We start from the raw sequence: 27,769 nt of genomic DNA, 5'->3' as shown, positions 1-27,769 counted from the left end.
TATCTATAGAAAATTATAACATAAAGCTGTCCTTACTTTTACTCTTGAATTACATCTACAGGCAAAAAGGAAACCACAGCTCTATATATTACGGTATTTTTCAATGAACTTGGAAATAATGTACTACTAATAATAATGTCCACTAGTTCTCCCTAGTTTGATAATATCATGGTCATGTATTTCTAACATGACCAGGTAATATAAAATGTTATGCAGGTCACAAACATGTGGTTCTATAAGATAAACAAAGAGCTCTTTTCTGGGCTATCTGAAATGTCTTCCTCTTACAGTTGGTTTCTTTTTAAGTCTTTAACAGTTTCTGTCAGATTATATTTGTATTACAGTATAAATCGTTCCAGAAAATATCTATTACTTGTTTACTTACTAAACTACTATTTATAATTTATTCCTCTATGTATCTAGTTAAAGCAAATACGCAGGTAGGGCTCATTAAATATGGCTTTTATCCAATAAATACAAAATGTGACACTCAACTTGTTGCTTTGAAGTGAAGTAGCCCATTAGCTTCTAACCTAAGGACCAGCACTCAACCAACGTCTGTGTGTGTGTGTGTGTGTGTGTGTGTGTGTGTGTGTGTGTGTGTGTGTGTGTGTGTGTGTGTGTGTGAGAGAGTGCATGCCGTGATCTGCACTAACCAGCGCAGTCTAGTGAAACATACAGTAGCAACCAGTTGTTAAGTGTCGGTGAAACTGAGCGAGCCAGACTAATCACCAGAGGCAGTGAGACAACAAGAGGGTGTGTGTGCTTTGATGCGAGCAGACAGGGCCTTCTCAGAGGCATTCACATGAATTAGCCTCAAAGTGAGGCTCGTCGCAAAGCCGGCACACCTGTATTCTTGCACGCTGCAAGGGCTCGGCCTGACGACAGGGCCTCCCGCCGAGCTCAGCTGCCTGGAAATCAAAGTTAGCGGCTAAAACGCTCACCGGTGTTACTCTAAATAGAATACATAGCATGTTTCCTTACTCATTTGCTTGGGTTTACTGTCTATATTGACGTATATTAAAGAAAAATAAATACAGCCTTAAGCTATCTTGCTGTAAGTCGTGTGCGATTTCAGTGGATAAAACTGACTGTGATTGATTTTTTTATTCTCATCTCTGTTAAACATCATCAGGTGTGAGTCCCTCAGACTTATTTTGAAGGGGGGAAAAGCAACATGACTTCACTTTGATTGTACAGAAATCTCAATGGCATCCGAAATAAAGTACTTTCACCACTAAAGTATCCAGAGAGCTGCGCCACCTAAAACTAAATAAACTAATACAAATATAGACCCATAACTAAATGTGATTCTTAGAAAGAGACGTGGCAGGTTGTGGCTGCAAATTCACAGATTCAGATCACTAGGACTACTTTCCTGTGCATTCACGTCATTTGCAGCTCATAAGAAAGAACATCAAAATACAATAACTCCCACTCACTTGCTCCCGTTATGCCGCTGTTTGTGCTATACATGTAACCCATCGCTTAAAGCCATAGGTGCACATCTGCTGCTTGAGAGTTGTCAAAATATAACACATGCAAATATAAAATAGGAACAGATAAAGCAGAGGGCAAGTGTGGAATGGTGAATTTTCTCATCAAAACATAAGCCTTTAAAATATCACAGTTTGAGTATGTAGGCTTTTTGCACCAAACTCAACCTTACAATCAGTGACTCTGTTACATAGAGCGGAGTGTGGCTGTACTGGTCAGCTCCCAGATGCCAGCTTGTATAAATGTGTCACACCATGATGCTGGGAAAAGAACATGATTTCATACCTGTGAACTGCGTAAACACTGTTAATCTCGTAGTTGGCCACTGAGCAAAATCTGGGGATTAAACGTCTTGCTCAAGGGTACATGCACCACAGCTTCTGATAGGCAGGAGAGGAAAACATTTCTCTGTGACTAGGTTTTTTTCGGCCTGTGTGGGATTTATATTATGCGTGCAAAATGTAGAGAAAAAATGGGAATTAAAGTTTACACATCAAGGATGAGAGACAATGGCCCGCCTTATCTCCCAGAGAATTATTTGAATATCAATACAGGATCCTGTCTGTTCAAACCCCCCCACCGCCCTCCTCAGGCATGATGAGACATAGAATATTTGTAGGTAACAGAAAGGAAGGGAGAGAAAGACGGGGAGGAAAAGAAAAAGGGGATCAGGGATGGATACTCGGACTCAGATGGTGAAGACAAATGGAAAGGGGGGAGAAAACCAGACAGAGACTGAGGAAGGAAAAAATGAGAAAATCAGAACAGAGAGAGAGATTTGGTTTTGACAGGCGGCAAAGAAAAAGACTGAGGAAGCGTGAAGGCGGCGACTCATCATTAGCACCGTCCCTCCCTTCTTCCTCCCTCTTTGTCATTGACAGCCAACACAGCCACATCTGCATCCGAGCATCTAAACGTTATCGAATGGCCCGCGGAGCTATGAAGCGGAGAGGACAGGTGGAATTGCATTCTAACGCCTCCGATTAAGCTGATCAATAATGGCCTGTTGGATTCTGGTTCTGCCGGCGAGGCGTTGGAGGAGAAGAGGGGGAAGCGAGGAAGGGGCTGGGGGCGGGATAATGAGGAGTGGGGATGATGACAATGGGAGAAGGAGGAAAAAAAGGATATAAAAGCATAGTGTTAGAGTGGAGAGGATGGTGCAAAAAGAGGAAGAAGAGGGGGAAGAAGAGGGAGAAGTTTGATTAGAAAAGATTAGTACTGTGCTGCAGGAGGGTTCTGAGGAGGGCACAGGTGGACAGAGGTGGGAGAGAAAGCTGGGGGGTAACATAGCACTTGAGTGAAAAGAAAACAACATCTCTACCGTGTTGGTGATTTCCCCAGAGAGGAAGATGGGAGCAGTGGCAGGGAGAGAGGATTTGTTTGTGGCGGAAAAATGTCTCTTTCTGTCTCGTTGCTGCTGTGTCTCCAGATGGACCGGCACAATGAAATTCTGCCACGTCAAAGTCAGAGTTGGCGGTGTCGCTCGTCTTATCGGCCTTCATACTTAATACTGAAATCTTGCTCATTTTAATTCCCTCTTTGCCGCTTGCTTTGCGGATCAGCAGATAACGCGAGAACAAACAAATGTCAGCAGAAGATGCATCAAGGATAAAGGACATCAAGCAGACTCAGTACTTGTTTGTGTTGGTGTGTACGCCGTACGCTAACCGCCAGTTAGCTGTGCTCTGTCTGCTAAATGATAAGCCTCGCCTCGCCAAAACATTCAAGGCACATAACAAACACATGAATTGAGTCGCTTCAAGCTAATAAGTCATTTCATGCTCAGTGTGTGCTACAGGTGATGAGCTGAATATGCAGGCAAGCGCGCACACACAGTCTGTGTGTGTGAACGTTTTAGTGCCGTATGCGTTAATCAGAAGAATAACAAACACATTTCTAATTCTACCTTTTAAAGTTACATCTTAAACAATATTAACATAATGTATTCCCATCCCTTGAACTATTATTAATAATCGACTGGCGCCGCATGTTGACAGCACAATTAAGACTAATCAGAATTTGCAGACAGTGCCCGTCCGTATGTGCATGTGTTCCACCACATGAGTGTTACTACTAGAATGATATCAAGATCAACTGCATGCAAAAGTGCAAGCCAGAGCTGCACAGGCTGTTGATTCAGATCTCTGCTCTCACCGGAATACATATGTGCAAAAATGTTTCAAAGATATTGCTCTACCAGCTGCTGTGCTACTGTAACTCTTGGGGAATGTCTGCTTGTAAAGATACATCTTTGAAGGAATACTTCATTCCAATCTGCACACAAGTTTATCCAAATATGACATGAAAGATACACATGAAAGTGGGTCCCTTCCAAAGTTAGAGTTAGTTTTAAACTAAATGTAAAGCTATGCAGCTAAGACTATGGCTCACTCCATGGACCTGCAGCCTTGATAGAAAAATTCAAGGTTCATTTTTGCAGCTGAAGTTTCATTTTAGTTCCACAGAGAACCGTACTGGAAAAAAACTGTAGATTCTGTCCTCCAATGAATCCCTTCAAGGACTCTCAAGGGCTCTTTCAATGTACAAAAACACATGTACCCATCCGTTAATGTAAAAGCCTCCAGATTGGAATAAATAAAATGACTGATTGTTGTCAAAAACGGCAGCAACATAATCAAATTCTGTGACAAACAATGTGGGTGAAATGAGGCACTAAAAGTGGAGTTCAATCCCCGATTCTGTGTTGTGAGTAAAACCACATTAGCCTTTGCAAATGACATCAGTCTTGGTTAGTCTGTGATTAAAAATCAGCAGCTGTACTTGAGTTTCAAACTTTTTTCCCTCTAAATCCGCTTTTTCATAAGAGGCAAAACCCGAGTGCCTGTCTTCAACAGAATGAAAGTTTTAATAAAGGTTGTCTGTTGTGTTGCTCCCAGCCTGCCACAGCCATGACGTACCACAATGGGATCTGCTATCTGATTGGCTGTTTGCCAGCGGCACAGGAGGAAGGGGGGGGGGGGCACAGTAGCACTGAGAGCGTTCCAGATGGCTGTGATTTATGAACCTCTCAGAATGGTGGTACTAATGAACGCTACTCGACATGTGTTTGGGATGGAGGGACCGTGTTCGGCCATCACTCTGTCTTTGAGGAGGGGGGTCTCGGACATTGCATCATAAGTACTAATGGGCGGTGAAAGTGCCGTAGACACACGCTACTAATCCATCTGCTATGCTGAATGCAAACGGATGAAAACAAGACCTGCTTCCACACACACTTTGAATGCTAAAATGAACAATGAATCTATAAATATAAGCAAATGAATTCAATTTGCATAATTCATTAGTTCAGTAGATTGTAATATTAGGCCAGAATGAGACCCACAGTACAGGTGGCCATTGCTCAGCACATGGACGCTATTTCTGTTTTATCATATTGTGTATAAACAGTCTAAAGTATCATTTTATGTTCTGCCAAATATCTCCCTTTATGGCCTTACAATCTCCAATCCAACACTAATTATTTATGTCAACTACTTATGTGATTACTGAGCTATTTTTACAGTGGCAGCGATTATTACAGTTACCATTTTTATAGTAGATCAGTGTAATCCCATTACATGGATATGTTGCTCCTCTACCCTGGCGCTGTGTTACCCGGTATATGCTCCAGGTAAGCATTAGCAAAAGGTAAAATTGATGATGCACGGTGTATTCAAAAATGGCAACTTTGAAGGAATTAAGAAAATCCAGTCCTGTTTATAAAAAACGATGGTGTTTGTTGTTTTGTTGTTGTTTTTTTAAACGTGAACCCGGTTCTGAAATGGATTCAAATGATTTCTCGGTCTAAGAAAGCCCACGTAATCCCCCGAAAGTGAAGCGAAACGTGTACGTCTCAAAAGCTTTTTCATGATTTTCACGTGGCCACAGTGCAAGCTAGAATCACAGCTGCTGCTTTCTTGCAACTAAATGGCATCAGTCCTCAACTGTTTATGAACAATCTCTCTCAAGTAATTAAATGTCTGCTACTGACACAATGAGGAAATGAAAGGAAACGTATCACAACCTGCTCAATGGTGGATTGTGGAAACCTTTTAAAGACACAGAGGACTTCTTCTGACTTCACTTTGCAAACTTTTTACCTCATATTTGATTTTTAAGTATTTATTTTAGTTTTAATCGGCAGCGTTAGAATGCAACAGTGATCTCAGTTAAATAATGAAGATTATTTTTTGTGTATTTTACAGTAATAGTTCAACATTATGGGAAATACACTTATTTATATATTCAATTTGAAGCTAGCATTAAGACTGGAAACAGAGTCCACCTACTAGCACCTCTATAAATCAGTAATTGATGCTTTATATGTACTTTGTTTAATCAATAAGTGTTTTTACAAGGGCAAAAACAACAGTTGTGGTTAAAGAGGGAGCCAGACTAGCTGTTTCTTTATGTTAAGCTGAGCTATTACATTCATTGTACAGACATGAGTGGTACTGATCGTCTCATCTAATTCTGAGAGCATCTTCTTCTTCTTACAGATTGACCATCCAGAAAGAAAAGTAGAGGCTGGTCAACAGAAGTGTTTGCAGAAATTAGTGTTTCTCTGTGATTTGTTTGGCGCTAAGTGCTGTGCAAAGTACGTCCTTTGACAGTTTTGTTTCTCGGCCTTTGCTGGCTTATGTCTTTGTGAATGAGGACTGGCTTTCAAAGCACAGCAGGAGCTGAGAAGCTGCCACAGATGGCTTTTTTAAGAGTACACGCTCCCTCAATCAGCTCCACGGGGATGTTCCTTGATCCTTTCAAACACACTCTAACTATGACTGTATGTTTTCCTGTCAGATATCGAGTATGTATATGTGTGTGTATTTGTGTGAAGTGTGCAGGGATTTGTTAGGGCTTTCCAAACTGACTTTTACACGTGTCCAATTACCTAATTATTGCCTCTTGGTGTGGTCTGGAATATATTTAATGAGGCTGTTAATATGCACAGTGAGAAAAAAAGAGGTGTCAATATTCCCATTTGACTGAGTGAAAAATCTCTTTAGCCCCCAAAGATTTCAAGCTCTGCCAATCATTTCTTTCTTCCCAATACATGCCCTCATAATGGTGGGATTATAAACACATCACACCATATTTCTGAAGAAAATAAATGTAGGTAATGAATTACTTTTTGAATTATTCTACTTTTGATGCAGAGTAATTGAAACAATACTCATTACTGTTTTTGTTTTACTAAGTTTAAGATTAAAAGCAGCTCAAAGGTTGTAAAAGTCTTGAACATTTTTATTTTCCTGAGCTTGATGCTTATTTCCGACTTTCCGGCCGATTATGTGGCAAACTAATTCTCAGTGAGGACCAGTTGCCAGGCAACTAGAAGAGACTCCAGGAAATTCCTGGTCCCGGGTAAGAAATAAGAAGTAAGCAAAGTGTGACTTTTTACACACATTGTATGGATTTAAAAAGGCAATATAAGATGTGAAACAGTGAGCTAGAGGTGGTAGTGCGCAGATCTTGTTACCTCTATACTGAGTAAGGCTAGCTGGCTGTTGATGGCGGCTTCACACTCAATCTCCTCGTCTATCTCAACCAAATATACTTCCCAAACTGTTTTGTTACATGTAATGTTGAAAATATACAAGGGTTTCTGGCAACATTTCACAGTGGATGCATGTCACTGAAATAAATATTTATTAAATATAATGTTAGGTTTAATAAGCTCCAGCACAACGAACATGTGAGCTAAAACACACTGCAATGGCTACGTATTTAATGAGTGATTGACATCAAACTCATTTAGCTCAGCAGGCGACTGATCGATCATTTATACTGATCTAATAAAGCATAAAACGTGTAAAGATTGTTTAAAGGATATTTTTATTAGTATAGCAGATTTTTACACAGTAATAAATATTTTTTTTTAGAACTTAAATATAAACAAATGTCCATTTTCCTATTCTGTCAAAGATTATTACTATAGTAATTTAATAATTTTTTCAATTTGCTTTTCTAAACACCAATGAAGTGGGCCCCTCGTCTATGTAGAGAGGCTACAATGTTGATACGGTCTGTTAATCACCAGACATCATCCCCAGTGGCAACTGTCTGAGTCAGATAGAGAAAAAAGTTTCCAGTCAAGTGGGAGGAAACAGAACTGCAAAGGAGCAATCATGAGGATATTACTGTGTAAAATAGCTGTCTCCGCAGCCAGCTGAGGGTAAGAGGGATGTAATTTAAAAAAAAGCACAGATAACACCTTTAACCTGTGAAAAGTTAAATTGCAATCAAAAAACAATCTTCAGTTCTCAACTACAGGAAGACTTCTGAAACTATATCCTCCAATACCAATAATACTGAGATTAAGTTGGGGTCAGTGAGCTTTCGATGGATAATGGGATTGAGGTAGAACAGGTGTAAATTAACAGAATAAGATGGGGCCCGAGAATAGAGTCCTGTTGGACCCCCTAAGACTTACACAGCTGTATTGTTTCTCTTCTGCTGTATCTGAAATGCTGACACAGTCATACATGGTCAAGTAAATCTCCATTGATTAACAGAAAACAAAGAAGCTGCAGTCATTTGCTACAGCTGAGAAAGGGTACTTTGTTACCTCCTGATGGGAAAAAGGTCTAAAATATGTTTCATTTATTATCTCTTCCCACTTCATGGGGCCACCTTTAACAAATAAGAAGAAGAAAATATCTGTAAACAGTATGAGAAACACTCAGAAAAAGACTGTAGTTGTGATAATTCTTTTATAACACCTCAGAAAAAGGTAACTGGCATCTGGAGCTGGCTTTTGATGTTAATGGAAGAATAAAAAATTCTACTTGGTGAATGCTCAGGGGCTGAAAATAGAGAGGCTGCAAGTCTGGCTCCAAGTTTGTCTACTTGGTTATGCTATTTAGAAGAGCAACACAGTTGATGTAAGCATAAGGCAACACACAGACAAAAGGCTTAGCTGGCTCAGACCCAATTACACACCCATGACAGCAAGAATTGGAAAGTACTGCAAACATGTACAAATACAGACACACAATCAAACACACAGACGCACTCTCTGCATACGCACAAACACATTTGTGCTGAATATATCCATAAGGGGGAACAAAAACTGATGCCAACTTGCACACAGACAGTATCTCTTCCTCTCTCATACAAACAAACAGACACAAAGCAACAAGAAAAGCTGAGACAGGTAGAACCCAAACCACCGCAAGACTCACTGAATATTTCATAATGTTTTTACTGGCCTGTCAGAAGTGTCAGGGAATCACAGTATGCGTATATGTCCCTGCATATGTGCAAATTTATATAATATACATGTGTGCAGACAATTTCGGTTGGTTGCGTGTGTGTGTGAGGGTATGTTTGTGGTTGTGTGTGTGTGAGGGTATGTTTGTGGTTGTGTGTGTGTGTGTGAGGGTATGTTTGGGGGTTGTGTGTATGGCTGGAAGTGACAGGCTACCGCTGAGATTGGCTGTCAAGGCAGCGCTCAATGGAGATCCTGTGGCTATCAGCTACAGTCAGTTCATCAGGGCTCAGTGATGTGCCAGAGAGCAGCCAGGTCACATGATGATTTTGGCAGGATGGCTTAGTTTTTAGACTAAAAGAATATATATTTTTGAAATACAGAAAAGTAAGTGGAAAGGCTATAGTCTATACCAACCTATATCTAATACGTAAGACAGCCTTTACAACGTTCAAATGTTATTGTTGGAAGGGGGGGGTCACCTTTAGAGGATCTCTGAGTTTGTGTTTTTGGCCTTGTCACAAGGAAATACGACAGTTTTGCTCCAATAATATGCATATCCTGTTGAAAAGGAATTGGAAACGATAGTCTAAAGACATTATAAATTATGTAGAACATGTTAGCAAACAGTCATGAATTTACACATCCAGCAGACACGGCGCAACATTAGCATTCATTTGGATTCATGCCATGTGAATTTAAATCCTGGTAACTCTGCTAAATGTTTACAAGACAAACCAGTAAAGTTAAAGGCAACATTGTTGGGTGACACTTATCTGCAGGTTTGTTCTATAACATGATAACACATTATGTTTCTATCTGAACAATACCATTATAAATACCGCTATTATATTCCACTGGAAGTTGATAAATGATAATATTACGTTCTTGCCCAGCAGTGGATACAAGTAGCAGCAGTGGCTGATTTTTCTCCAGCTGTATTGATTAGGATTAATATTAGCAACAATGATACCCCTTGAAGGAATAAACAATAGAAGAATACTTTAGCTTGGTCAGGTGAAATTTTGAGTCTAACCTCATTTAGTCAATATTCATTGGCTTTTAGAGCTTGAAGGCACAAAAGATGGCTGTTGATGAACCAAAGTAGAGAAAGTTCTGCTGTTGTGGATAAAACTCTTGAGTCCTGAGAACACCTCCAGTCTTCTATTCAGAGTCTACCGAGTGTTTTTTCTTCCTTGCATCATCCAGTCCTAATAAAAATCAGGTAGACGCTGGCTAGCTCGTTAGAAGACAAGCAAACCAAGAGCGGTGGTGGTGTCGAGGTCAGTTTCTTTCCCCTTCGTCTTTTCCCATCTATACACCGCCTCCTCTTCCCCTCTAGTCCTCTTTTTCACCCCCGACCTCGCCTCACCTCCTGCGCCTCCTCCCTCCATTCTCCCTCCTCTCCGTTTGTTTATCTGTCCGCTTGTTACCCTCTCAGTCCATCCTCTCTTCGTGTCCCTCCCTCCCTGCGTCTCCTCTCCCTCAATCTCGCTCAGTAACAGGTGAGTTCCCAGAACTAATTACAGGAGGCTATCCCAGGGTGCAGCGGGGGCCGGCTCATTTGCAGGCGGAGGGAGCGCGAGAAGGCTGTCTAATAACATTTTCTACTGCCTGATTAAAAACAGCCCATAAATCACTTGTTCACATGGGTCTATGCACACGCACGCACATGTTCACACACCACACACACACACACACACACACACACACACACACACACACACACACACACACACAGAGTCTTAAATAGAGCCATCAAGCACATGGCTTTAATACACACTAAAATACTGTACAACCAATTTGAGGGCCTGGAGGACACACACACTCACACACTCTGTCTCACTATCACATAAAGTCACTGCAAATTAAGCTGTTTATGAATTCATAGAATGTTATAGGTATAGTCATCTATTTGATATAGTTTACGTGTGTGCAAGTAAACGCCTCCAGTTTCATTTTCATTTTATTTTGTGTGATGAGGGGATAAAAACGCAAAGGCGAAGATAATAACCTCCACAAGGAATTTGAACAGCGGGAATGAATGATGTCAAAACGATGCGCAAACTCCGAAGTGATTTCTGTAATGAGATTAGAACTGATTAATGTATTTCACTCTTCGTGACTTACACCCTCGCTACTGATTTTCCTCAGCAGCCTCATTTATTATTTACACCTTCCGTACATGAATGTGGAAAAGAACATAGGATGGGCGAAGCGGTCCCAAAATGTTCACATGTGAAGAGACAGTATCGCATGAATAAATCTGTACAACGGTCAGAAAATAGTCAAAACTGATGATCACAATTTCCTAAAGGCCAAGGTGACATCTTCAAATTGCTTTTTATTGTCTGATCAAAACCCAGAGATATTCGGTACATTATTATATAAGGCCAAAAAAAATCAGCGAATCTAGAATTTAGAAGCTGGAGCTGGTTAGTGTTCTGCTCTTTGGGTTGAAAAATAGTTCAATATTCTATCCATCAACTAATTGATTAATTGGCTAATTGTTCCACTCTAGTCAATTTAGTTCATTTTTTTCCCTCCGGAATTGTATTTCTTGAAGTGTGAAGTTTTCAAAACAGCAATAAGACCACTAAACTGGGAAATCAAATAAATGATTAAAATTCAATAATTTCTACTATTCCCTCTACTAGTAGATTAATAACTACCTTCTACATCCCAATACATCTGAGTTTTGGCTGGATTGTCAGACAATAATCAACAGATCAATCCATAATTCATGTTAGTTGTAGCTCTACCATAATAGCCACAGTCCTGGTGCTCAAACACCCACAGACGCTGACAGTAAGGTCATCATACTCAACGTTATTTTTTCCTCCTAACACAAAACACAGCACACAGCGTGCACATATGCACACTGTCACAAACCCTGAGCCCTCTAACTGGCCCCCACTGAGGTTCATATGGAGTGGTGCCGTCTCTTCTGGCAGCTCCCGGCACAATAACCCAGTCAGTAGATTAGCAGTGATAGCATCACTGGCCCTGCACAGCAAACAATGGCCACTCTCTCTGTCTCGCACACTCAAGCAGGGCCATTTCGCATGACTCTCACTTGTGTAAAATGGGCAAATACGTGTTTGTTTACACACAAACACGCAGTGTTGAGTCGATTCCTGTGGTCAAAGCACATGAACTGCTGTTAGTTGAAGGCAGAAAACAGAGTTTTTACCTCCTCCTCGCCTTGTGCAGTCCCGTCATACACAAAGTTTCAATTTGATGGATTTCCTTATGAGCTGAGCGGAGCAGGGCAGAGTTTGATTTGAGAATCGGTAGGTGAAAGTTCGATATCGCAGCATACATACTGCTTCTTCAACAAGCAGCAGCAGGTGAAATAGCATTACAAGATAGGTGTCGTGTCAAAAACGGGGTGAGAGTGAAATTTAAAGCGACTTACAGCTCCTGCAGAGGTGGGAGCAGCTGATTTCTCCTGCTGCTCAGATGTCAAGCAGCTTTGTGAAGGTTTGTGCCGAGCCACCGTTCGCGCCACCCATTTCACACAAACATACACCCAACACATGCTGTCAGCTAATCGGCATATCGAATCACATGCTGACTGCTTTACAGCGTACAGGATTACTCTGGGATTGTGAAATAATCTAATTGATTCTTAGTTTTTGCTCTGCAGAGATGAGCAAGAAGACAAGTACTGATTATAGTCTGACATGTTTTCATACATTTACACTCCACAAAGAGCTCAGTGGTAAGTGTTGCTCCGCTGACCTCACTTGGCACTTGTTTTCATTTTCTATTCCTCACAGCTTTCTACAACTTCTCCCAAAAAACTGCAGGAGTTCTGCAGCTCAGTTGTGGCCAGGAAGACGCCGCAGATGGCTGAGCATGTTGAGCACGAGGCCCACTGAGTGCATCTCCCTCCCTCTGTGCTGCTGATGGACTATCGGGCCTTCTCGTGATCACTTACTGAAGTAGGAATCCCGCCAACAGATTATGATTGGACTATTGGACTATAATCACCGGCAAGCTGGGAGGTCCTGATTTTGATTCAGTCCTTGAACCTTCTGCTCCACTTATCTGATTTTCTTGTCATGACGAGGACACGGGTCGCATGGTTGAACATTGAATTCAAACTTTTGCAATTATCTCAAGATTTCAAGCTCTCATATTATACACAGTGCCCGGTGTACAATATGAGACACAGGGATTCCAGGAAATCTTAAATGTGAGTGTGAGACTCCTGCCACCCGCCTGTGTGCGTGTTGTTTTGCATATCATTTTGCTGATGCAGGCAGATACGGCCGCTGCATCTTCAGTCAGCTCTCGGAGCCTTGAGCTAGAAGGGGGCAAAGCCCAAAACAGAAAAAATCAAAGAGTAAGCAAAATCCTGAAATAAATGCACTCACAAACAAACACACACAGCCGCAATCTATCCCCCTTATAACTCATTTTCCACTTTAGCAGCTCTTTGCAAGAACCATATATGATTTACACACATAAAGTGTCAGACTTCACAGTGGGATGAACTATGAGCTTTGCATCAGCTCATATTCTCTGCACACACACACACACACGAAGAAGCTAAGACGCAGCGTTCAGGTGCTGAGTCACGTCGACCAAATCTATAACCGGCAAAAGACTCCCATCAAACAACCTTGGAGTGACACGACATCCGCAGGTGCCTGGGCCTTGTGTCACGTCCAGTGAGCTCCACACGCTTCATCACGGCAAACACTGCTACCTCTGCACATAACAAATGGTTTCATTTTGGCGGCGCGGTGCACCCTAGGATACTGGAGCGACTTTCTGTTGTTTTCTGCTGTTTTCTCAGGTTGTACAAGTGAGTGGTTGTGTAAGCGCTGTGCTCAAAGCGGGGCAAAGCAGGAGTGTCACACACCCACCTACAGAAAAATACGACAAGGGGAGCAGTCACACTCAAGGGACCAGTGTTTGGGAGAATAAATCCCTGGTACAAGGTAAGGTAACAGTCTGTAACAAGTGTCCACTGATAAATTAACAAAGCAATGGCCTTCATATTTCATATTCTTAGACCTAGTAGTTAACATACAATGAAAGCTTTGTCAATCAACCACTCGTGAAAATGTGAGAAAAGTCCTGAGCTTACTTGAGCAATAAGTTTTGAAAAGATTATTCTTTTTCTCTTCTTGGTATTTCTTGACAACACAGCGGGCGGAGGGAGCACGGAGCAGTGATCGGTATTCATAAAGCTAACAGATACTCATTCTTGGAAGGAGGAGGAACAAAGTGAAGGAGAAAGAGAGAAGCAAAATTGTTTGCTACACTTTGAGACAATAGATCAATAGGGCCGGCCTGCAGTGTGGTGAAAATTGTTACACTGTACTGTATCTCTGGTGAACAACACAGCACAAACTTCAAAGTGGTAACACTAAAAATGCCCCTTTTTTTCTTTTTACGTCACATAACTAGAGATAAATTGCTTATGTGTGTGTTTTGTTAACCCAATATGATGATTTAAAGTCGAGCCATGAGAAATAAACAACTCCATGACCTTCACCATGAAGGACTAACATGCTGGCTGTTGTGGTCTTTAGATTCCCTATAGTCATGTCATTAGTTTACACAACATAAAAAAAACAAAGTGCTGGAATAATGTTAGAAAATGCTTTTAGCAATGTTCCTTTCAATTCAAGGACAGTTTTGTTTTGAAGGTGTATTATTCTATTCTCACAGATAAGTGACCAGACATTGAGATTTTTCACAGTTACATTGGACAGAGAAAATAAAAGATTAATAGAAAATATCGTTTTTTGGGGTCAGGTGCCCTTTCTGTGTTGATTCACTATTTTCTATTACTTAAGAATCATACTGGGATGAACTGATTACAGAGGAGGCAACCTTTCCACTGAGAGCAAACTCAATAGACCAGAATGAAACAACAATTCTGTTTTAAATGAGAAGAAAAAGAGAGCTATTTTTGCTGTCCCTATTATACACTCCTATTTTAGTAATGAATGCACGTAGGACACGTGCAACTAGATGTAGACTAAGATGGGTTGACAGATTGATTGTACAATAGCAAGACTAATGCTCCATTCAGATTCAGGCAGATGGATAACCCCTTCTGGATGGCATGGGAAAAACAAACCGTCCGCCAGAGTGGCAGGACATTATGGCCTGCTGGTCAAGTAAAGTTCAGTCTCTGAGGACCATGGATGTCTAATAATTGCTAAAATATTTCCGTCTGGAGCAAACTGGTGGACCAACCATCTATCAAACCAACAATGCCATTAATAGAGCCACGCTGATGGCACAAATATGATATAACATTTGATTAATAAATAAAGACTGCTACTAGCAATATGTAATTACACGATGTATACAAACTGACTCACATGTACTGATTTGAACTTTGTTGCGTAATTGAGCTTCCAGCTCTGGATTAGATTTTTACCATGATTACAATATCTTTAAATGTCTTCTCAAGACCCTGAAACATGTCAGGCATTGAAAAACTACTCTGATTTAAATATCTCCTCAAACCACTATTGTGCAAATTGTTAGACTGAGACAAAAAGATGATTTGGTTATTCTCTCTAAATATATAGTTGTATACTATGTTATGCCACAAGCAAATACTCTACGCCAATTTTTATTAAGAAGACTTTATGACAAAATATGAATCAATGCTGTATGTTTTGTGTCCAGTGAGTTGAGTGATTAGTCATTGTGTTAATCCTCGCTCTGAGGCATGCTGTTGTGAGAGAGTTGGTGGCTGTGTCTAATCTCAGGCATTGCAAAGATAATGATAAGAGTAAAGCAGGCCTCAGGGGCACACCACTCTCCACATTTGTCACTAAGAATTTCACGCTGTTGTCAAATTAGTTTTTATGAAGAAAAAAATGCAAAAATGTTAAGATGCGCTTAACATTTGTAGGCCAATAAATCAGGGCAGCCCAAAGAAATTCAAATATTTTCCCATGTTTTTATTTTTTTTACCATTATCATTTATAGCTTTCTCTGGATGCTTTTGTAGAGCCTTTAACATTGAAAATATTACATCACTTCATTCATATTGTAGTAGTATTTTAAGGATGTTCATCTTTTTAAGAGCTAGCAAACCAAAGGGCAAGAGGATATATGTGAAACAATTTTATAGGGGGAAAAGAGGAGACAATAAGTTGTGGTAATTGAACCAGGATGAGCCTGGGCAAAGCCTTGCCCAGGAGTTTTAAGGAAGGAGGTGCATAGGTGGGGAGCAGTGGGCGGTGTTACAATCACACAGGTTATTTGGGGACTCTTGGGGAAGTGGAGGGAGACCTTAGTGAACTCCTCATTTCTGTGGGGCTTTATGTAGCGTGACGGTTCCAAATGAAACTCCCCGATCATGTGGGAGCGCTCTATTAATTTGTGGCTCAGGCCGCCTCCTTGGGGAGAGAGCTGCCACAGCCAGTGCTGCATCCCCTTTGCAGCTTCCAGCAAAGCTTCTTGTTGCTTATTGACTGAGGAGCTGCACTGCAATGTTTCTCCACGTCCGCGGCTGTGGCTTTCCCCTCAAGTGCCGAGACAATCTATCATTTCTTTGGCCGCCTATTCCAGACTCTACAGGATGGATGAAAAGCAGCGTGAAATAAAAGTAATCTTGGTTCTTGGAGCAATATACAGGCTTTAGCTAACTGGAATACACCCTGTTCCTACAACATAGCATGCTCTGAAAAATCTAATCTGGTTCTGTTACAAAGTCCTGTTGAAATGTAACCACAATAACAGGAGCGGTGGTGGAGCCTACATTGGATAAATACACAACTTTAAGGTGTATCCTCCAAATTGTGAATTACTTTAATACAAATAAACCGTAAACTGTAAAAAAACATTTTGAGTTTCGACTACCATATGTCTTATAGCATATTAACACAGTCTTTGTTTTCCTGTTGTTTCGGTCAACAACAACCTGCTGGCTACAAAGGCATGTGTGAATGCAAGAGATCACAAGATTCTCTTAAGACTCAAGCCCTGAAGCATATACATTCACATGAAAGCATGGCCAACATTGGCACTCTTCCCACAAATCTGCCTTGTTGACTTCTTCTAGCATCACTCTTGATCTTGTTCTATGTTCAGATTTGTACAGGCAACATGAATGAGGTCCAATTAGTGAAAATCCACAGTGATATGTGGGTTTGACAAATTCCTAATTTGACAGTAATGCAGTAAGTAAGTTAGTTTCTGTGCACATACAGCTTCTGAACAGGACAAGAAGAACAGGGTTTAGAAGGTAGGACAGTGAAGTCTATCCAAAAATATCCTTAGCCGGATGTCTCATGTGGGACCCACTGATTTCAAAGGCAAAGAAGGACTGGGACTCACACGTGAGAAAACTTACTTCACCTGGAGTGAACACATCAGTAAACATCCTTTCTAAGATAAGACAGCTTCTTTAATTACTGAGAAATCCTTTGTGTATTCCCATGGAGGCACACGTCCTTGGGAACTCTACGGATGGTGGGCGGGAAGACAACAATCCCAAAGTGCCCACATTGGGAGTAGGCCAGCAAGAAATGATGGGATGTTTTGCAGATATAGAAAGTAATTAAAAAGACGCCTACAATTTGCCTGCTGCATCTTCTGAGTGCTTGTAAAATGAACATTATCAATTTGGGAGAGAATAACACGCTTGACAGAACAATCCTGAAACAGCTGGTTTAAAATTCCTGCCTGTTGTTGTACTGAAGAGAGTCAAGTAACATAAAATCCATAGGTGTTAATAACTATATTGAGCAGCAGAACAACAAACACCATTAGCTTCCCGAGCAAATAACATTAAGCATGGGTGCTGCTTGAAAAGCTTCCCACGTAGGGGAGAACAGGATATCTTCCCCCTACAGACGCTGGTGATGAGACTAGTGTGGGAGGACCGCGAAACAGAGCGAGCACATGAAAAGAGGAAGAAATGAAAGGGAAAAAAAGTGGAAGAGAGGAGTCAAATGAGAAGAGATGGAAACAAAAATAAGCTGGCCCACATTGCATTAGGAGATTCTGTTTGAAGATTGTCTGGCATGGAGAGGCAATCAGGAGAGTAGAGACTGTTTGGCCTCACTGCGAGCTATTCTGCTGCACCATGAACACATCTCAAGTTTCCCTCCTCCTCATCCCCCTCCGTCTTTCTCTCATCTATTCCTCATCAAGTACTGCCTCCCATAAACAAGGATATTGGCCACCAGGCAAGAAATCTGAGAAGTCTGATCCCTTTTCAAGATGGTTTCTGCATCATTTCCTAGCAGAACCAATCCCGCAAGGATGCTGGACAACCTGAAGTCATCTTGATTCTGGGAAGTACCAGCAGGAGGGGAATTAAACCAGGATATAACATTGCAGACTCTGTCCCTGCCCCTGTTAGGGGACCATTGTGAGGGGTGATTGGCAGCTGGTTTGATCTCCTTGGGCAGGTCAGCAGATGGACCACACATTATTCACTTGAGAGTCCATCAATCACAATTTGGCTTAATTAACCAGCAGGAATGACAAGCCCAGGGCCTACTGTCTGAATGGATGGATGAATGGATACAGGGAAATATGATAGATACAGTACAACACAATACAGCAGAAGATAATTTAATACTGTAAGCCCAAAGGAAAACTCAGATTGCAACGCCAGCAGAGAAAAAGAGTAGACCGCAGATGATGCCAGCCAACAGAGAGACTGGTTCACAACATTCAGTTAACTACAGTATAGTTTATGCATTGATTACTATTACGCTATTGTCTAAGCTTTAAAAAAGTTTGTCCAGGTGGCCTTGGGGTTTAAAATGCAATTTGGGTGTGGCCAGGCACCTTTGTTACCCTCACCCAACTCATTGCCTGTTACCTGTCCATTTAAAAAATTAATTCCATTAAAAACAACTTTCATCTATCTATCTATCTATCTATCTATCTATCTATCTATCTATCTATCTATCTATAAAGCAAGGAATCTCTGTCTGTCTGTGTGTGTGTGTGTGTGTGTGTGTGTGTGTGTGTGTGTGTGTGTGTGTGTGTGTGTGTGTGTGTGGGTGGCTAAAATATCTGCAGATCAGGATCAGACTGACCTGAGAGTTTCAACATGGCTGCTGTGTGGTTTAAGGGTGTGCAACATCGGCTTTGTTTGGACTACAAAGATACCGTTAATAAATTATTTCATAAATTATTTAGAATTCCGCTAGCATTACCATAGCCACCATAGCCACGTGCGCACCAGAGCCAATCACTGCAGAGCCCTAATGTGTAGTGATTGAGATCCTGACCCACCAAACATCCTGGAAAGTGACGAAGTTCGTTTTTCACTCTAAATTACATAATTATAAATAATCACCAGTAGTAAACTGGCGCTGTCTCCTTCCTCAAATGTTTTCCGGTGGAGATGTCTCGGTCCGGGGGCTGGCGGTGGGTTTTTGATCACAACACTCCGTGAGTTTTTGCGGGTGACAGACGCTGTTTTTGGGCAGAAATGTAATGGAAGAGTGGGACGGCGGGAGGACAGACAGGGGACGACAGGAGGACGCGCTTCTCCACAACTGTGTTTTTTTCTGTGAGTTGCCAAGACAGTTACGTTATTACGTTACTGTTGTTTGTCTGTTTGGGACATTTCTCTTTATTAATGGCCTGTGCAGTTATCAGACTGTCTGACCGACACGCCCTCGTCCCTGATACTACCTCCAGAGGAGGATCAGGGACGGAGCGAAATTTCCCCCCTCGCTGCATCTGAAACTTTCACACATAGGAGGATGCGGAGAATTGGCCTTGCTAAAAGCCAAATTATATGAAAACACAATAGTTATCGATCTACACATTTCACCACAAACCTAAATGTCCCTGACGTCCCACCTTCAAACACAACCTCATTTGGCCATCCATGAAAAAGCTACTTAACCCCCACACAAGATGTCCTGGAATGACTAAAAAACAATTTAAAAACAGAAATTTGAACATTCAAATACAATTCCATCTGCTGAGGAGGATACTGTGATATGATCAAAAGCTCCAAAACAGTTCCTAAATGGATCTCAAGGTCAGATTGTTTTGTCTGTGTCTAAAGTAATGGCTTTAAATCTCAATTTATAGGCCAGCATGGACGAGGAAGTGCAATGAAAAATGTACTAAATGGACCATGTGGCGGAGTCCTGCACCAGGTCAGGTAGCTGCAGGTAACCAAAATATATTTATAAATGATATAAATGTTTGTGTGTATGAGCACAGGTAAAAATGAATACCCTTTTCCAAGAATACAGCTCTCAAACCTTCAAAACAGGGAGAAAACAAGGTCGCTATAACCCAGGTAAGTACTATCTGTACAAAGAATATGATTCAAAACTCATTCAGTGCTAGTTTTTGGTACTTGACCAATTGATCAATACGCTGCCTTACAAACTTAAAGAATCCAAGGCTTTTTTTCTTGTATAAAAGCTGCTTTTTTCTGCACATAAGGTTTTCACTCAAGCTCTCACACACACACCAGTTAAGATTGCTTAAAAAAAGGCCACTCCCTGGCTCATCTCATCACATTGATAGGTGGCTCCAAAAGCCTGCACCACTCTCTCATTAGTGTCTGCCAGCCAGCACGGCTACAATTAGCATTAGTCCCATTTTCAATCACTGTGATGGAACATACAGACATTCAGCAGCCCCTGTGGGCAAGCATTAACTAATGCTCACTTGACACGAGGCCCATATCCAGCAGGAAGAAGTTGAAAAATATTGGTTTTTTGGCTGTCAATATATGGCTCTTCTTCATTATGGTTCTATCTGTGTCTCAATGTTAGCACATTCACCTGTCTGTTAGTCTGTCATCCAGCCACCGCTTCCTGTCATCCGTCTATGTCCATCTTACCGCCTTCTGAGTCCAAATTTCATCTGTCAGTGTGTTGGCACCCCCTCCGATATACTTCACCTGCTGCAGTGCATCAGTCCGCTTCCATGAAAAATTCCTTTTAATGATGATTCTTAAAGGTTTTATCATTTCTGTTTGTACATCTGCTGTAAAGCCTCTTGCAGTACCAATTCACAACCCATCCCAATTTCAGTGAAGTCTCCTTAACATCTATGTCACTATTAAAGGGCCAGTGTGTAAAATTTATTTATTTTAATTTATCTATTGGCAGAAATGGAATATTATATTCACAGGTACGCTTGGGGTCCACAATGTTGCACTGCCGTGTTTCTACAGCCACCTCTCTCATTTTCCACACAGTTCACTTAATTTAATTTCAGTACACTGCCAAAGTGATGGGCAGCAATGGCAGGAATGCAAGATTTGTGGTAAATGGTGTAAAACATGCAAAAACTCTACCTATTAAAGTGAAACTTAATACACAAACTGCCATTAAGACTTAATTTATTGATCAAGACAATAAAGGTGCACCTGGGGAAGGTTTGAGAAATTGAAAAATTTGTTTCAAAAACTCAGATTCTAAGCAACGTGTTATGTCAGGTACAATGTTATTCAAAGGGTGTGACTTAATGATTTCAGACACTCTGTGTTCTTGGTTGTTCATTGTACAAGGATATGTTGTACTGAAAGATGTCTAAATGCTACATTTCAGACATTGCATTGTGTCTGTGACAGCGGTTATAATGTGGAAGACTTGTTTGCGTGCTGCTAGTAAAAATGTAAACAGGACTTTAAAGGAATCGGGTTTTTTTTCTGAGGAATTGGCTAATTTACTGCCAGATTATGCAAGCAAAAACTGCTGTTTTTAACCAAATACTGAATACATTTCAATCAGCAAACAAATGAGAATATTATATCAGGAAGAAACAGCATGTGAATAATAATTTCAAATAGCTCTTAGAGTTATTCTAACAGCTACAACAAATGCACATTTGATGATACTGTACAGCAGCTTCTTTTTTCCCCATAACTTCCTCCATGGTTGTCTATTTTTGGACAGACTCTCACACGAGTGTAATCAGTGTTTGAACTGACATATCAAACTCTGAGGGTACAGTAGAAAAATCTATATTCCAGCTGTGTTTGTGCAAGCTTAGACACATCACATTTGATTTAGCACCACTGATAACACATTTGAACCTCCTCACCTTCCCACCCCTTACACATAGATCAATATCAACTTACAAACAAAATTATTGCTACTTAAAAGATTCACAAACTCTAAAAACTGCTGGAAATCTGGATTTTTTGGCGCTGAATTAACTGACACTCTGTCAGGGTTTTCTAAAGTTCATACTGCCAGTCGAGGGATAGGACAAGCAGACAGTCTGCTGCCATCTCATTTTCTTTTTGTATGTATTATAACATAGAAAACTTCTGCAATTTATATTTCACATATGATTTATGTCAAACTGCCATGAGGCAAACCCCAATACTTCAGTGTAGTTATTAATACGGCCTAAGTGGGTCACTCAAAACGCACAGCCCAAACTGGAGTGGCTCTGAAGCTCTTCTGCCATTCCTCTGATCCCTCTGTTCTTCATTTAATCATGCCTTCCGGTGCCCAAGCCCAAAAGTAAGCCCCAGACCAACAGTGCAGCGTCCCGTGAGAGGATGTGCTTTGGAGGAGCGTACTGTGAAGTGTGTGTCTGTGGGTGTGTGAGCGTCTACATGCCATGCAGAAGCTACAGATATAAAGTGAGCACCAGAAGAGGGGGAGGAAACCATGCAACCACTTTCCTCCATCCATCTGTCAGTCAGCCAGTGCGCCCCAATGATTCTGTTGTCACCCTGGCATCCTGGCTCTGCCCATTAGCTTGCTAGTTGGACTGGCATTTAGACTGGCAGGACACACATACGCAGTAGCCAAAGGGTCTCCTGCTTGGCTAGCACCAAACTGATGTAAAACAGTAGACAAACCCACAGGAGCACACGGCAACATGCAGCAGCTGCCTTCTCCAATCACGTCACTCTGGCCTAATTTGATTCCATCTCGACAGGATTCAATTACATTTTATTAATTTTGGCACAGTGTAACTCCACAGAGTTTGATTCAATCTCTGGCAATGCAATTTAACTAGATGCAATCAGATTCACTTGAATTGAATGAATTTTTAAACATAATCTCTTCCGCCGTTCCTGCCTCTGTATAAATCTTCTCACTGCTCACTCCATCCTTCCCAATTTTCCCTTTCTGGGATTCAGAATATAGAATATAATGAGCGGCGCCAAAGTCTTCCAACAAGAGGACCCCGACTGCTTAGTGTATCTACATTTTCTTGGCTTCTGGTTGGGAGAGACTCCCCGAGGAGAACATTAGTCACTTCCATGATGATAATGGGTAATTTGAGTGAAAATAGACTGAGGTTGGCAAAGGGGCATTATTGAACATGTTGCTGTTTTCTCTCCGAGCATAGCAAATAACTGAAGGTTTTTCAAAACCAAAAGCCAAATTTCACCTACTGCAGCTTGTTGTTGGAGTGTCATCTCTCTTCTCGGCACCTCTGATATCACCTGAGTTACTTAAAAGCCCAAAATGTGTCATCACCAGACAATACGTCTACAAATAAGTATGAATATATTTTCCGCACAGTTCTTTTAATCCCTGATACTAATCCTGTTAGCTGTGAGCTGATGACTGTACAGCTTGTACACAGAGGTTCCCAAAGCTTCTCTTGAGCAAGGCAGTGCATTCCTGTCAAGGCAATCCACTAAAGCTGACCTCTAAATTTCCCAGTGAAGTAGTTATGCACATGGACGGATTACGAGATAATGGGTCCACTGGGCACAGACATGTTAAAGCGTAGTCTTTTTGTGTCTCTTTGTAGTCTTTTTTTGTCTCTTAGTGGTTGTTTCGGATCTCTTTGTGGTCTTTTTGTGTCTTTTTGGTCATTTCAAGTCTCGTAATGATCATTTTGGGGTTGTTTTGCATCTCTATGTAACTCTTTTTGTGGTCATTTTTTATCCCTATGTGGTCGTTTAGAGTCTCTTTATGGTTGTTTCGAGTTTCTTTGTGGTTCTTGTGGTCGTTTTTTTCTCTTATTCTATATTCTGTATCTTGTTGTAGTCATGTTGCATCTCTGTGGTTATTTTTCAGTCTCCTTATGGTCATTTTGTGTCTCTTTGCAGCGATATTGACAAGAACAGTAATTTCAAACAACGGCTCTTCTGGGTAGGCCCATTCAATCTATGAGTACGTATAGATGATTAGCTAATTTAAGTGAAATATACATACATTTCTTGGAACTGCTGAAACAAGGCATTTGGACAAACGTTTTAGTCCCACAGCCTCTGTTATTACACTTTAATAATTGAATAGTTCTACAGTCTTTGAGTTTGGAAATAGACTGGAACATATGCAGGTAGGAGGAAAAATATGGCAATGTCATATGTCAGAACGACTGCTCATTTCCTTCCAGTCTTATTTCTGCCATTTCATTCTCCACAAACTGACAACAACCCTGCAGCACAGATGCTTGGCAGTGCTTTTCGCACATATCCAGGTGTTGAGAATATAACACTCTCCTCTCCTGTCTTACATGTGGCGTACAAATTCAATGTTGAGGCCCGAAGTTGGCGGATTGAGTGCTAAAGGGCACACATGAGAAATCAAAAGCTTGCGGGCAAATAAATAGCATATCCATAACACCGAGATTGCCCTTTGTACAATCCAGAGGCCTGCTGACTCTAGTCGTTCCTTAAATTGATTTCTCATATGCGGTTGCCTTGAGGGGACGATTCCATTTTCATATATACACTGGCTCTCTATATGTATGCTCTCCGTCCTAGTCTATTAATCTCATAATGCAATCAATTTCACCTTGCAGTACCACGACACAGGCCATTTCTTTTGTGAACAGCTTTGCATGTCTTTAATAGGAGTTTGTGACTGGTGTTGCATGGTGTTAAGAATTGTGTGCCGCATTGTTCCAGTATCAAGTTCTCAGCATGGCAGGAAGTATAAGAGATATAGGAAAACAGAAACTTTGGGGGTATAGATTTTGCTTCCTGCAACACTAGTGGTGTGAATTTCTGAAAGAATCTGTACAACCCTCATAAATATAAACCTGGTGATTCATGTTTATAGTTTGAGGCTGAGTACAGTGTGCATGCCCCTGCATTTATAATCGCTTATGTGAACATGTGCATAAACCAGAAGTACAGGATGTAATCAAACCTCAAACACAAGCCTAAGCCCGGGCTCAGGGTGCAATGAGAGACACTTAAGCGCGGGGGCATAAATCTTTTAAACCCTGAGCCACTGACATTTCCCCCCAGAGATACAGCGAAATATCTTAATTACGCCACTTAACATCACATCGGCGACTCCTGGGTGAGCCCAAGCAAGCATATAATTCATTGTACTGAGCATCGGTAAAAGCCAAATACATAAACCTTCAAGGATGCATACTCAAGTGCATCGTAGACTGTGAGCTGGGACTTCAAAAGCAAATGTTTTCCTTCAGGAGCCGGAGGGGGGTAGAACAGAGGATAACTGTAGAGTTAGTATGACAGGAAGCAGGGCACCTAAAGCTGTCATCATGACGTGGTGTATTCATGGATTGGTCTTTCTGGTTTTAGTCCCTTCCCCTAGTTTTATGCTCCCAAGGCCCCCTACATTGATAGAAGACACTAAGAGCTGAGCATCCTACACAGGCTCCAGGACATGGCCCTTAAACTCAGAAACAGCCTTTATTATTACATAACAGCAGGTTGTCCATAGTCTAATGGGTCCATTGGTGTGGACTTTGCTATCATGAAAAGCATGAGAAGAATGGAAATTGGTTCGTAGCGTGATGTAATACTACTGCAACAAAGGGAAAGAAACAAAGAAATTAATATTCCAGTTAAGGCCTGTGAACAATATGGCCTATCATATCTCTTTACATGTAATAACTAATTAAAATACAGTTCACTGATGTTCTTCCTCTCTATCATAACAGCAGATTCTACTGAAATGATATATGAACTGCTAATAAACAACAATCCTTTTAAAATGTGGCCCCGAGGCATCTCACTCTTATATTCCTGAAACCTTTACATTGAGGGTCTGCTGCTGTTTTCATGCCACAAATCACCAAAACAAAACCCAAATTAGACCATGTGGATTCCCATTGGATGCAGTTCTGCCCCAGAAATCTCGACATGACAGTGCAGCTAGTGGTTCATCATCTAAATTATATGCACATCTCCTCGGGACAAGTGTTAGAATTATACATAAGCAGTGTCAGAGGGGCCTGTTATTAAAATTCATCGTCATTTTTTACACCTCCTCAAACTGGTGGTTATGTGCAGCATACTGAAGTAGTAGTAAAAAAAATAGATCTATAAATCTCCATTTTTGCTTGGGGATCCCTTTTTAAAAACCTCCTTAAGGACCCACTTTAAGACCCACTACCCCTGACGGACTACAGCAAAGCAGGGTGAATGAATGAGGTGCAACAAGCTGTAACGACCGGTGGCTTATGGCTTCCCTCTTGGCTCCACTTTGCAGCGCTCTACCCCCACCTGCCGTTGTGCGCCAGGAAGCCAGTGTGACCACACTGCAAAAAATATCCATCTAACAACTCTTTTTTTTTAGTTTGTAAGTCTTCAGAGCTTCTGTTTGTTTCTAACAAGAGGAAGTGTCTCGCCCGAGGGACAAGATAACCCGTGTCATCCTCGATGCAAATGGGGTTTTTTTTTAAAATACAGAAGCCGGCCTTAAATACATGTAAATTGGCACTGAAAGAGATACAATAAATTATAAAATCTATAAAAGCTAAAGGAGTTGGCTATTTTTTTTTTTCGCAGTGCACGCGGGGCTCAGCCAGCAGTGGCACGGCGCGCGCCTCACTGACCAGGACACAGTTAAGAAACACACAGGAGAAGAAAAAAGGGCCAAAGGCGACCGCGTGAGCGATCTCAACTGTGTTATCTAGCGGCGGTCACTCAAGGAACATCTTTATGTCACCTCCGCGCGTGCAACCCACACGCATGGGCGCGCGCGCACACAGACAATCAACGCCAAATCAGGTGCGCCACGCACGCGAGAGCCAATTAACGGCGAACCGGGGGGATCGTATTTGCCCAAACTTTCAGACTGTATGACCGCATCACGGTCCCGATATCAGCACGCACGCCCTGCGCACGAGATGCAGACACTGAGGGAAGATGTCACCGTGAAATCTTCCATCTACAGTGTGTTTCTGCGGGACTGGAGAGTGGGGGGGGGGAGAAAGGCGGTGGTCCAAACAATTCACAATAATGCAATTCAAATTCATGTCTCCATGTAAGATGTCAGTTTAAGTTTGTTTTTCTTTTACGATCAAAACCAGCTCTTTGTAAATAACACCCATACACCACCCCGGGGGCTGCTCTTAAAGATTAAAAAACTCATCAACAAGGACGAGCCATGTTATATGACGAAGATAACAGTCTTCGTCCGGGGAGCATAGAGTGTATCTCAACAGCTCACCCACCCTCAAAAAAAAAAAAAAAAAAAAAAAAAAAGGACCCCTATCATAATCCTCCTTTTCAGTAAGAAAGCATTCTGGCCCCTGCAAGACGTGCCTCAACTACAAAACAACGTCCAGTTAAACAATCCACCCCTCTCTCTCTCTCTCTCTCTCTCTCTCTCTCTCCTCCAGCTCTCTCCCTTGCCTGCTGCTGCAGATCACGATGGTTGAAATACACTCAACTTGTCCACAAAGTCACCAAGCTCGAGGAGTTTTCACGCGCTCAACGCACGCGTGCTTACCTTGGCTGCCGCAGACGAGCACCCCGAGGAGATGGACCAGTTTGAGCATCATTTTGGGGCAGGTTTCGCGCCGCCGGACGCTGCTTTCGGCTGCTGTAATAAACGACCAAGGGCGACACACACGCTCGGCTCCGTTCATCCACCGTCTTGGGCTCCGCTGGCGACTGATCTGCCTCAGCTCCTTCCTTCCCTTCCTTCCTATACGCGCGCTCCCGCTCGCCGCTCGTTCACCGCGCTGGCTCTGCGCTGAGGACCCCCCCAGCATCACTTCTCTCCAGCCTCACTGCTGGAAGCTGTTGATGAGAAGCAGACACGAATTAGAAGAAGGAAACAAAATGAAAGCAAACATGTTTATGTTTTGCAAGTGGCTTTATGGGTTATTTAAAACATGGTGTAAAGTTTAAAGGGGGGAAATGTCTAGAAGTACAGTGGGCTATTAGCAGGG

At 41.7% G+C, this 27,769-nt stretch overlaps 1 protein-coding gene across 3 annotated transcripts in view; it reads right to left on the bottom strand.

Annotated features, from left to right (window-relative positions):
- LOC127378549 (neural cell adhesion molecule 2-like) overlaps window positions 1–27,604 on the bottom strand; it is a 260,470-nt gene extending 232,866 nt beyond the window's left edge. For all 3 annotated transcript variants that reach the window (XM_051427454.1, XM_051427455.1, XM_051427456.1), the window contains exon 1: window positions 27,325–27,604. In XM_051427454.1, the coding sequence (XP_051283414.1) occupies window positions 27,325–27,589 (265 nt within the window). In that variant the 5' untranslated portion in view covers window positions 27,590–27,604. The remainder of the gene's footprint in view (window positions 1–27,324) is intronic.
- Between the last annotated feature and the right edge of the window lie 165 nt (window positions 27,605–27,769).

The sequence above is a fragment of the Dicentrarchus labrax genome, unplaced genomic scaffold, assembly GCF_905237075.1.
Source record: "Dicentrarchus labrax unplaced genomic scaffold, dlabrax2021, whole genome shotgun sequence".
Classification (NCBI taxonomy): domain Eukaryota; kingdom Metazoa; phylum Chordata; class Actinopteri; family Moronidae; genus Dicentrarchus; species Dicentrarchus labrax.
The sequence above is the reverse complement of the archived record's forward strand: the minus strand, read 5'-3'. Positions and strand labels throughout refer to the sequence as shown.